Here is an 11,869-nt window from a genome sequence, read left to right as displayed (position 1 = left end):
TCCTAGGATCATCATACGAGCATGATGCCTTCTCTTGCTTCTTCAAAGTTAGCACTAAATGGTACGCACTTTTCACTGTAAATTCCCCATTCTTTGTCGCAGCCCATACAAATCGATCAGGTTGACGCCTTGGACAAATGACAATACTCCCAATGCCCTGTGCTTCCTCCTCTGTGAACACTTGCTGTAATAGGGGGATATTCCACTAGTTACTGTCAACATCGAAAAGGTCACAAACTCGTGCTTCCTGGGGCAAAAGACGAACAGGTGTCTGGACGGTGAAAGTATGGGTGAAAGGAACCCACTAATCATGCCAAATTTTTATCCTTTTTCCATCTCCTACATGCCATATCATTCATTTGGACAAAAGGTGTTTGGCATTCCAGATGCTTCGCCAAGCATATGAAAGCTTTGAACTCAATCTAGAATCAAGAAAATTGTTGCTTGGAAAATATTTCTCTTTCAGGATTTACGCCACCAGGGATCGAGGGTCTCTTATAATTCTCGCCCCCTGCTTTGCCAACAAAGCCTAATTGAAGCACTCCAGATCACGGTACCCTAGTCCTCCTTATGATTTTGCTCTGCCCATCTTCTCCCAGCTCAACCAAGCTATTCTAGAATGGTTCTCCTTATGCCCCCACCAAAACCTCATCATCAAAGAGTTTATTCTCTGGCACAGCTTTTTTGGGAGCAGAAAAATGCTTATTGTGTATGTTGGTATTGCCTGGATAACCGCTTTCAGGAGCACTTCTTTCCATGCCTGAGTCAAGAACTTCTCCTTCTAGCCATTTAACTTATCTTCAATTCTCCCTTGGATATTCTTGAATGCTTTATTACGGGATTTACCAACAAGGACAGGAAGCCCCAAGTATCTCTTATAGATGTTGGTAGGGTTCACTCTTGTAGCAGAAATAATAAGGTCATGGGTCTCTTGAGGTGTGTTTCTAATGAAGAATAGAGAGGTTTTTTTCCCTATTAAGCCATTGTCTAGAGGGCCGTTCATATTCATCAAGCAGTTGTTGAGTTGTGTGCCATTGCCAGATGTTTGTTTTGCAGAAAAGCAGGTTGTTGTCCGCGAAAAAGAGGTGACTTATTCTAGTCCCACCACTTGAGATAGGTAGACATGTAAACTCTTGTGCCAATTCTGCCTTTCTCAGTAAAGAACTCAACCCTTTAGCACAAAGGATGAACAAGTATGGGGATAGAAGGTCTCCCTGACGAATTTCCCTGGATGGTATGATTCTGTCATATGCCTATCCATTAATCAAAATGGAGAAAGTCACTGTTCGTATGCAAGTCATAATCATCTGAATCCACCGATTAGCAAACCCAAGCTTGCGCATCACCTCTTCTAAATATTGCCACTCAACCCGGTCATAGCCTTTGCTCATGTCCAACATCAAGGCCATGAACCCCTCCATTCGTTTCATTCTCCTATCTATCGTCTATAAAGCTTCAAAAGCCACCAAAATGTTATCACTGATAAGCCCTCCAGCAATGAATGCACTTTGGTTCAGTGCGATTACATGAGGCAGCACCTTCTTTAGTCGGTTGGCAAGGACCTTTGAAATGAGTTTATAACATACATTGCATAGGCTTATTGGGAGATATTCTGTGACACAGACAAGATTTTGCTTCTTGGGAATCAAGGCGACAAGAGTGGAATTTATGGTGAGATCAAAGTCTCCTCCGTTCAAAAATTCCAACACTGCTCTGCCCACATCACCACCAACCGTGTTCCATGACCTTTGATAAAAACAAGCCGCAAATCCGTCCGGCTCAAGGGACTTCAAAGGGTGCATTTGTCTCAATGCCAATTGAAGTATGTTACTTATAATCACAATTTAAGTATTAATGTATTTTTGAACAATTTTTTTTTTTTTTGTTTACACGTCCACACAAGGGAATGAGAAGGATGATTCGAAATAGTGACTTCCACTTCATAAGGCATGGTCAACCATCGATTGAGTTACCCATTGAGGACGTATTTTTTTAAAAATGTTTTGACTATTTTTTTAACCATTTGTAACAATTTTTTAAAATTGAACCATATGACATCATTTTACAATTAAACCATTTAAAAAAAAAAAATTAATTGAAGGCAAAACTAGGTCGTTTGGCACTTCTATATATTCACCTCTTCTTCTATACCCTAAACCTAAACGAAAATCACTCAGCCTCTCACCGTCTCACGGTCACGCTGTCACTCTGCATCTCTCTCCCAGTCTCTCGCCTCCGGCTGTCTCTTCTCTCGTCTCTCTCTCGCTGCCGTCCTCGCCTCGCCGTCTCTCGCCGATTTGGTGGATCTCGACGGTAAGGTCCACCAGCTCCCCTGCTCCATCAAGTACGACGGCCCTTCCTCTGTTTCCCACTATTTCAAACCCAAACCCACTGGTAATCTCCACCATCCCTCTCTCTCTCTCTCTCTCTCTCTCTCTCTCTCTCTCTCTCTCTCACTCTCTGCTTTTGTTAGATTCTCTGAAATTTGTGCTCTTCGGTAAATGGAAAGGGATTGAGGTGGAGGGTTTAGAGGTGCAGGAAGCCTATTTCAGAGGAAGGAAGTTGCAGGGAACGGTCATTCCAATTCCACCGGGGTATTCTGTTCTCGAGCCCGAGCTCGAGCAGGGTTCCAATCCTGTCAAGCCGAGCTCCATTTTCAGGCTCGTGCCAAGCTCGAGCCTGAGCCTGAGCCTAATCAGTCAGATGTTTATTCCACCATCCTGGAAAAGTCTACAATATGGAAGTTCTTCTTTTGGGGAGGGGGAGGGGGAGGGGGAGGCTTTACAAATTTTTGTAGCACTTAGACCAATAATTGGCAAACCACATAAGCCACACTCTCCATTAGGCTTCAAGTGGAAGAAGCCAAGCTAAAGAAAACTTCCACTGCTGCCATGGCCCATAGTAGCATGAATTATAAGAGCTGAAATAGTTGTAGGCCCTTCAGGTAACCATACATAAACAGGCAATTGGGCAGATTTAGGATTGGCACCAAAAAATAAAAGGAAAGTGCAGAAAGGGACGAGTAGAAAATTAACTTCAGTGGTAGTGCTGCCCCTTAAGGGAGAGTATCCGAAGTTGTTTAGCATTCAGTCCTCTAATGGCTTTACTTAGTGGGGCATTAATTTGTTAGAGTAGTGCATGATTGGGAGTTGGAATTCTTTACTTCATACTTCGATCAGTTGTATTCCATCAGATTGAGATAGGATAGTAAAGACATGTTTTATTGGATCCCCTCCAAGAGAGGACGGCTTGAGGTTAGCTCGTTCCATGATAGCACTCATTTCCCTTGGAGGTGCATTTGGCAAAGTAGGCGCCTTTGAGAGTGACTTTCTCTTTTGTTTGGCCACTTTAGGTAAGATCTTCACTTTGGATAACCTAAGGAATCGGCATATCAGTATGGTTGATTGATGCTGTTTGTGTAAGAAGAGTGGAGAAACCGTTGACCATCTCTTACTCCTTTGTGAATTAGTTTGTGCATTATCAAACTTTATCTTTGGCTTAGCGTGGGTCATTCGCTTGTAGGAGAGGGAAGTTGTCTGGAAGATGATTTTGCTATGCTTGATGTGGTGTATTTGGAGAGAAAGAAATGATTGAAGTTTTGAAGATAGAGAGAGGACGGTTGCGGAGTTGAAAGCCTTCTTCATTAACTCCCTTTTCCAATGGAAGGCTGCCTATAATTGTTTTCATATTTCTAGCTTTCGTGATTTTTTTTTTTTAATCTTTTATATTTTTTTGGTTAGATGTGTCTTTTGTATTTGTCATGTGTTCTTGGGTGCGTCCTTTAATTTTAATGAAATTCAATTATTTTAAATAGAAAATTACCTTATTTATTGTAAATCAAGTTGTTGAATACTCCAAACACCTGCAACTAGAAATTGCTAGTTATCCATTGAAAACAAGTCATTTACTCTAGAGGGTATAGTTTCATCAATCATCCTAAAGTTACTTTTAGTAATGCTAGGTGCTTTATTTCTAATTGCTTTGGGGATGCACCGCATCCAGTGTGTGTTAATTTTACGATACGACACTCGAATGCATATCATAGTACAAACATATATACTTATTTTCTGGTAAAATATTATGAAATGAGTCATGTTACTTTTATTGCAATGCACAGTATATTTGCTGTTGTGTGAAACTGCAACTTATGGTTTATCATCACATTTGTGGCACAGGGTACGGATCTATTCTTTCTTTGTAATTGAATATGGCCAGTGGTCCGGCATCGTTTTCAGATATAGGCAAAAAAGCAAAAGGTATCTCCTCTATGAAATCATTATATATGGTGTATTGTTATGTGTGTGTCGTGGGCTGAATATTTGGTGATATGGGTGGTAGAACACTTTCTCATTGGATTTTTACTTCTGTTTCATTTCTTTACAATTTACCTGAAGTTTGGACAAACATAATTTGCAAGTGCACATGCAGTAGAACTTTTTTATAATGCATTATTTACCATTTTCTATAAATGTTAGATTTGTGGAGATGAGGAGCATCTTAAATTTTTGTTTAGAAGTGACTGTAGGTTGCAACAATGCAAGGGTAGCAGCACTTTGTAACAGTGATAGTTTCGGCAGCATATTTTAAATATTTTATTGTGAGGATGGCATTTATATTCTTCTCAGACTTCTCTGGTTGGCAATTTTTTTTTCTTTTCTTTCTTTTTTCTTTGGGGTTGGGGAGCAATGGAAATGATAATCTGTCAATAGTAAACCTCCCGGAATGTGGTGACAAGACTAAATGTGATCAGGTATCGTAATTTACAGATCTGCCCATTTAGATAGTACGCCCTAATCAGGTCTTATGGCTCTTATCCATTTTGTCTAATTTACTGCGAGTTGCATCTGATGAACAGCTGACATATTTGTTTATCAAGTTGTGACTAGAAAGACATGTCCCTCTAAAGCTAAGTAGAACTGCAAGGGTTTCAACTCCTGACTGATGTGAAGTACCCAAGCTTGAAATTAAGAGTTTAAAATTGCTGAGCTTGTTTCTGGAGGTTTTGTTCCAGCAAACAAGTACTAATATAAGTGGGAAAGTGATGTAAATGATTGGTACGTAAATTGTGGTGTAGAGTTAATAGAAGTTGACCCCATATAGATTTGATTAAGTGATAATTACTTGAAATGGGGAAAGGAAAAAGGAAAAGAAAAGTTTAATAATTAAATATTTTTAACAAGGTCTGAGGCCTAGCAATTATGCAATTCTTATTTTGAAATATGTCACATAAAGTGATTGGGATTATAAACTTTGGCACTAAAAACATGTCTAATGAATAGAAGGTGGTAAGTTACATATTTGAAAACTTCAGATTAAGTTATCAGTGTTTCTATTAAGTAATGAGAGTTATGCATCATGGTTCTTGATGAAAACCATTGTCAAAGAAACTTGAATATATTTTTAGATTATGCATCAACTTGAAAACCTATATGAAGGAACCATCATTCCACTATCAAGAGCCTTAAATCTACATTTGTGTTTCCATGAAATTTAATGCAGAAGATTTAAAACTTTGCAGTACCGTGCTTTGTCAATTTTAATCTTGTTAAATTTTGACCTCTATGCAGACCTACTGACCAAGGATTACAACTTCGATCACAAGTTTACCCTGTCATTGCTGAGCTCCACTGGGCTGGTATGTCTGATCCTACTTTCTGTCTTTAGGTTCCCTATTTAAAACCTACGCTTTTGGTTATGGTAGTTTGACTACTTTACTAGGAAGATTTGACCTCTCTGCTTTAATTTGCTGTTGGTTCTAATTTTTTATGCAATGATGATGCCACTTAAGTTCTTGGTTTTCTGTTTTTGGGAGGAATTACCTAAGATCCATTGTTTCATGTATGTGTTTATTTCTCTCTTGTGGTGATCAGAAATCAATTAAGAATTAAATAATGAATCTCATGATAATTTCCTGGGTCTGCCTCCTTTTTCCATCTCCTATTCATATACCCTAAGAAATCCTTTTACACTGTTGTTTCATGTAACACCCCTTTATAACGCCCTAGAAAAAAGTGCTAACCGCATCTGCCCTATCACCCCAAAAGAACTTGTCAATTTGAAGCTTTCCTATAATTTTATAAAGCCCAGTTTTACCTAGTGACTAGGCAATGTGAGACTTTCCGCTCATGACTATCTTTATAAACCACCCAGTTTCACCTAGTAACTAGCTTTCCTAGAATTTCTTATAAAGCCCAGTTTCATCTAGTAACTAGGCAATGTGAGATTTACCACTCATGATTCTCTTTATAAACCATTCACTTTATGTGTGCTATTCATATTTCCAATATATGGCCGGGGTGTTACATTTTAGGTGATTGATATATTTAAACTGTCACAGTCCATATTATTGTTAGTTTTTGCTCTAGTGTTGGAGTCTTAACCATGACAGGACAATTTCAGGCTAGGACTAGAGAAATAAGGTGCTAAAAATCCAGTGAATTTGGCTTTTAACTGGTCTACTCTCGCTCCCTATCTACTGAGCCAGAAAAAAGAAATTATGGAACAAAATTAGTTAAATCAGAACTTAGAATTTTTATAAGAGATGCTGATGTATCTTTTATTGTTTCTTTTAATACCAGGATGTGAGATTTTGTGCATCCTTCCTAAGATGATAACATGGTATTAACTTTTTGGCTTTTTAGTCAATTATTCTTTTGTATATAAGTCTCGAGAAACATGGTAAAAGATTTGGATGGTTGAATGATTTAGGTCATCTAAAGAGATTGGACATAGCATCCCTGATGCTGAGTTCTGGCATAATAAAGGAAAGTGTGAACTTCTCAGACGCAAGAGGATTTGAAGGAAAAAAAAAAAAAGAATTGACAAAGGGTTGCTTTACTTGTCATCATCACTAAATGTTGGAAGATTTTGGCTTTCTATGTCTTTCCATTTTAATGACTTAAAAATAGTGACGAGGAAAATGCTAGCTTTTTATGTTTTTTTTAAAATATATACTTATCAAAAAATAGTGACGAGGAAAAATATAAATGCAAACAGTAGGTCGAATTTTACCATTATAATTCCAGTTTCAGAGTTAATCACTTTTTTTTTTGGTGATCTTGTCTTGAATATTGAATAGTAATCTATGATTCGAGAATATTCAGTGGTTGAAGCATAAAATCATAATGTGTTATATTGGATTTCACATGTAGATGTGAATCTGTTATACGTTCTTATGCTGTTTTATTTTTGTCCTTTTTTAGAAAAAACTGTACTGTGCTCCACACATGTGCTACAACAAGAAGACCTTTTCCAAGAGTCGGTTCATTTTGTAACTTGATTAGTACTCCAGAAATATATTAATTAGGTGTTTTTCAACTTGAAAATTCTCAGATTTCAAGAGGACACAAGTCAGTATTCTGGTTTCCTCGTAGGAAATGTGTGGTGTATATAGATATTTTACCTTCCAAGTTTTAAAGCAAATTCAATTGCAGAATGAAGTTCAAATGCAAAGTATACTGCTTTCATCTGATTGTTCTCTTGGTGTTTTGGTTTCTTTTCCATTGTCATTTTTTTTTCTCCCTAAAAGAATGTTGGCCCTTGTTGCTGGCGTATACCTTGTGAAGGACCTATCACATTATTGGTATTATAGGGTTTATATAAATAAATAAAAAATGTAGTAGTGCGAGTTTTGATTAATGAGGTAGGCCTTATCTGTGATTTATGTTATTAGAGTTCACGTTTAACATGAAAAGATGAAAGCCCTCAATTTGAAGTAGATACTATAGAAATCACGAGTTTTTCTTTATTTTCCGTGATAGCACCTTGGCATCCTAATTTAGCTATAGTCATGCTGTATGTAAGTTGAGGAACCCTTCGTACATATCTTTTGATGTCTGTAGATTTTTGCAAAAGCAGTGTTTAATCTACCTCCCTCTTGCTCATAATGTTGTCTAATGGAGCCTATTTTTGTTCTTAATTTTTTGACAGGGACTTACAGCTACTGGTTTAAAGAGGGACCAAATTTTTTTTGGGGACATAAATACTCTGTACAAGAGTGGAAATACTACTGTGGATGTGAAAGTTGATACCTATTCTAATGTAAGAGAACATTCTGCCGTGGAACCTTTTTTTTTTTTCATGGTAAAAGTCGCTAATATGCTATTGTTGTCAGGTTGCTAGGTGGGCCCCATGATTTTCCCTTGTGGCGTATCACTAATATCTGTTGCATAACCTCAACAGCTTTAATGTATTCCTAATTTACCTTTTTCACAGGTGTCTACAAAAGTGACTGTGAGTGATATCTTCCCGAGCACCAAAGCAGCATTTAGCTTCAAAATTCCTGATCACAAGTCTGGCAAGGTCAGTGAAATGCAATATTTTGGAAAAAAAAAAATTGGCAAACAATTTTGACAAAAAAAAAAACAAAAACAAAAAACAAAAAAGATAAAAAAAAATGATTGTGGTCATGCTGCTCAGTGAATAATAATAATAATAATAATAAAATGAAGTAGTAGTGGTCATCCCTCATATGAGAATAAGGGTTATTATATGGTCTCTATTTTTTTTCCCTTTGAAAGTGTCTCCAGTGAGGTTTTTCTAGCTCCCAACTGTTGGTCTTTTTTATAACTCCATTGATCCCAACCAAGATTCTTAAATTGGGAAGTGAGCAAGAAGCAATATGTGCTTTAGTCTAACTGTACAAGTATAACATATAGCATTAATTGCTCTTTTGACCATTCAAGGCTTTTTGATCAGTCGATTTATCATTAGGTCAAGGATACAAGGGTTTTAATCTGGCAATTATGATGACTAAAAGTATCATTGTTTAACAAACTTGGGATGCTAGCAGGGTAGTCCAAGATGTGGAGCCATACCCCAGACCCTGTCTGTGAAAAAGCCCACTTCTTATCGTATTCATCATTGTTTGTGATGAGAAAGGGATGGCACAACCGTACAAGTATAACATATGATGCATTAGGCTAGGGTCATGTTGGTGGAAAAAGTTCCAATTAGGTTTAGTTCACCCACGGATTGTGTTATTCGTAGATTTATTACTGGTATGTGATTGTTAAGATTCTGTGTGAATTTAATTAGTTCATTTTTTTCATTTGTTTTTTTCTTCACGTACCTCCATGATGTTTTCCAATATGACATTTTATGTCAAAAAAGTTTGTGCAGTTTTAGAAACCTGTAGAAAGAGGCTTTAAGAAGTCCATTTATTTTGGCCAAAGGGTGTTATTTTTTTTTGATAAGTAATAGTCAAGTTTTATTACAAGCGAAAGGCGCCCCTATGTACACCGGAAGTATATAAGTGAAAACACCTAACTAGAAAAAGAAAAAAAACGAAGCTTACCCACATAAGAACCCCAACAGACCCTCAAAAACAAACACCTAGAGAAGCCCAAAAGCCCACAAAACCCACACGAATCGTTACAACAACCCAAGAATCTCAAATAACACTCACAGACATACATAAAAGGCCCAAGCTAAAGCCCAAACTAAAGCCCAAAAGAACCAAACACAGCCCTAAAAACCGCATTTTCGATTGCTGAAAACAATGATGTCCCAGCTTGTTACAGAACTTCAGATGTTCTCTATTACTCGGATAACTTTATTTCAGAAGTTATGATTGTTAATGTTAAAACATAGAATTCAGCTCCAAGGTATTCTGAAAGTATCTCACATTTTCTCTGCATTTTATACCAGCTGGATGTGCAGTATCTCCATCCTCATGCAGCAATCGATTCCAGTATTGGCCTGAACCCAAATCCTCTTTTGGAGCTTTCAGCTGCAATTGGCAGCAAGGATCTCAGTTTGGGGGCCGAAGTTGGATTTGATACAGCTTCTGCTTCTTTCACAAAGTACAATGCTGGGATTGGCTTGAACAAGCCAGATTACTCTGCGGCCCTTTTGTTGTAAGTGAAGTGAAATCTTTAATTTCTTTCCAGCGTTCTTAAATGTGTATTTATTCTTATTTTTCATTGTTTCATATTTTGTGTGTGCTTATGTGTTTCAACGTGACTTTTTTCTTTTTAAGTAAACGAAATATCATCAAAGGCGCAAAGGCGAAACTCAAGTACACGGGAGAAAACACCTAGTTAGAAAGAAAAAACAAATCAAGAAAACCTTGAAAACTAATAAGATAAAACTATAACTAATGATAAAGTTGTGAAAAGAAAGACTTTAGTTCTCACTGTCTTCAAAATTTCTATCATTTCTTTTCCTCCAAAGACACCAGACTAGACCATCTTTAACATATTTGTGCTCTGAGAATTGCCTCCCAACCATCTCCAGCATGCAAAAAGGTCTACTACTCTCTTAGGCATAACCCAAGCTAACTCAACCTGACTATAAATAGCACTCCACAAGGCATTGGTGATCTCATAATGAAGGAGATGATCCACAAACTCCCCACTCTTACACGTACAACATTAGTCAACCACAATAACATGTTTCCTAAAGTTATCAATGGTGAGGATCTTCCCTAGAGTGGCTGTCCAAACAAAAAACGAAACTCTCAAGGGGACCATGTTTTGCCAAATACTCTTGCAAGGGAGGGGACGTTATAGAACGATCTAACGTCGAACTTCTCTCTCTTGAAAGGAACCCAATGGAGCTTGTCTTCATCTTCTTGCACAATTGGATTGTGCATGTACAACCTACCAAGAAATTTGTCTTAGGGCTAACTTGGACTCCTTTTATTTTTGTTTTCAGAAGTTTTAGACTGGTTCAAAAGCAAGATTTTAGTTCTCAAATGTTAATGATTCACTTTTAGCAATTGAAAATGAACTGTGTCATGTTCATTATGGCAAGCCCTCAATCAATGAGATATGAACTACACCTTAACAGTGAGCCGGAAATGGGAGGGAAAACAACTCTTTAGACAGAATGTTGAATATCCATCACTACCTTTTTTTTTTCTTAAATGTTCATTATGTCTCCACCTTATAACCCATAAAATTGGAATATTGTCAATTGGCTTCCACTAGAGAAGTCCATGCTGCTGATTTGATCCACACAGGTTTCCATAGAGAATTAAGTGAATGCTGTGTTTTATGGTTTAAGAAAGGTTGTGTCGATTAGGTGGAGTGAAGTAGGACTGTCTAAGGAGGATTTTGTTGTCTTTTTGGAAATGGAGCAAAATTCAACTTACAGTTATAAGAAATCAAGTGTTTGTGGCCTAAGAATCTTTTCCTGTTTATGCAGGACGGACAAAGGAGAGACGTTGAAGGCATCTTATGTTCATTTTGTGAATCCTGTGAATGGAACAACAGTTGCTGCTGAAATGAGTCACAGATTTGCCAGCAATGAAAACTGTTTTACCATTGGAAGCTCTCACGCAGTTGACCCGCAAACTTTGGTAAAAACACGATTCTCTGACAACGGGAAAGTTGCAATGCTATGCCAGCGTGAATGGAGGCCGAAGTCACTGATTACTGTTTCGGCCGACTACGACTCCAAGGCCAATAATAAGGCTGGCCCTAGGTTGGGTCTTGCCCTTGCCCTCAAGCCATGAGGAATTGAGATGGGCGACTGTTTTGAATTTTTAATACATTTCTTTCCCAATTGCATGAGGGTATTTATTATTACCCTAATTATATTTGAAACCCAAAGAACTAGGTGCAAGGATGAAATGTTTTAAGCATTGGGGAATTGGACCCATGTTTTGGAGAAAAAGAATAATATAATGATATTTACATTTTTTTTCTTCTATTTTATTTGATTTCCCGGAATGCCATAGAATGTGAGGGTGCATACTTTTGAGGCGGAATTGGGGTTTTACACTTTTACTCCCCGGGGGGATTAATCTCTTAATTTTTGTTTTTAAATTCCTGTACTTCAATTTGAGTTTTATGTCATTTTCTGGCATAATTTGATAAATTGATGAGAAATGTTATTCTTCATGCTCATTTCACGTTGATTCATG

General features: G+C 37.5%; 1 protein-coding gene across 1 annotated transcript; it reads left to right on the top strand.

Moving 5' to 3' along the window:
• The first annotated feature begins 2,277 nt into the window (after positions 1-2,277).
• LOC132190166 (mitochondrial outer membrane protein porin 4) lies at positions 2,278-11,576 on the top strand. Its single transcript, XM_059605068.1, has 7 exons — positions 2,278-2,394; positions 4,176-4,256; positions 5,568-5,635; positions 7,930-8,040; positions 8,215-8,301; positions 9,649-9,857; positions 11,149-11,576. Exons 2-7 carry the CDS (start codon positions 4,208-4,210, stop codon positions 11,456-11,458), a joined length of 834 nt encoding a protein of 277 aa, XP_059461051.1. The 5' UTR covers positions 2,278-2,394; positions 4,176-4,207; the 3' UTR covers positions 11,459-11,576.
• The last annotated feature ends 293 nt before the right edge of the window (positions 11,577-11,869 follow it).

Source organism: Corylus avellana, chromosome ca8 (assembly GCF_901000735.1).
Source record: "Corylus avellana chromosome ca8, CavTom2PMs-1.0".
NCBI lineage: Eukaryota > Viridiplantae > Streptophyta > Magnoliopsida > Fagales > Betulaceae > Corylus > Corylus avellana.
This window is presented reverse-complemented; position numbering and strand designations above follow the sequence as displayed.

Coding starts and splice junctions, on each gene's coding strand:
- LOC132190166 (XM_059605068.1), top strand. CDS start 4,208: ATGGCCAGTGGTCCGGCATCGTTTTCAGATATAGGCAAAAAAGCAAAA. Junction 5,636..7,929: donor TGCTGAGCTCCACTGGGCTG/GTATGTCTGATC, acceptor ATTTTTTGACAG/GGACTTACAGCTACTGGTTT. Junction 8,041..8,214: donor AAGTTGATACCTATTCTAAT/GTAAGAGAACAT, acceptor CCTTTTTCACAG/GTGTCTACAAAAGTGACTGT.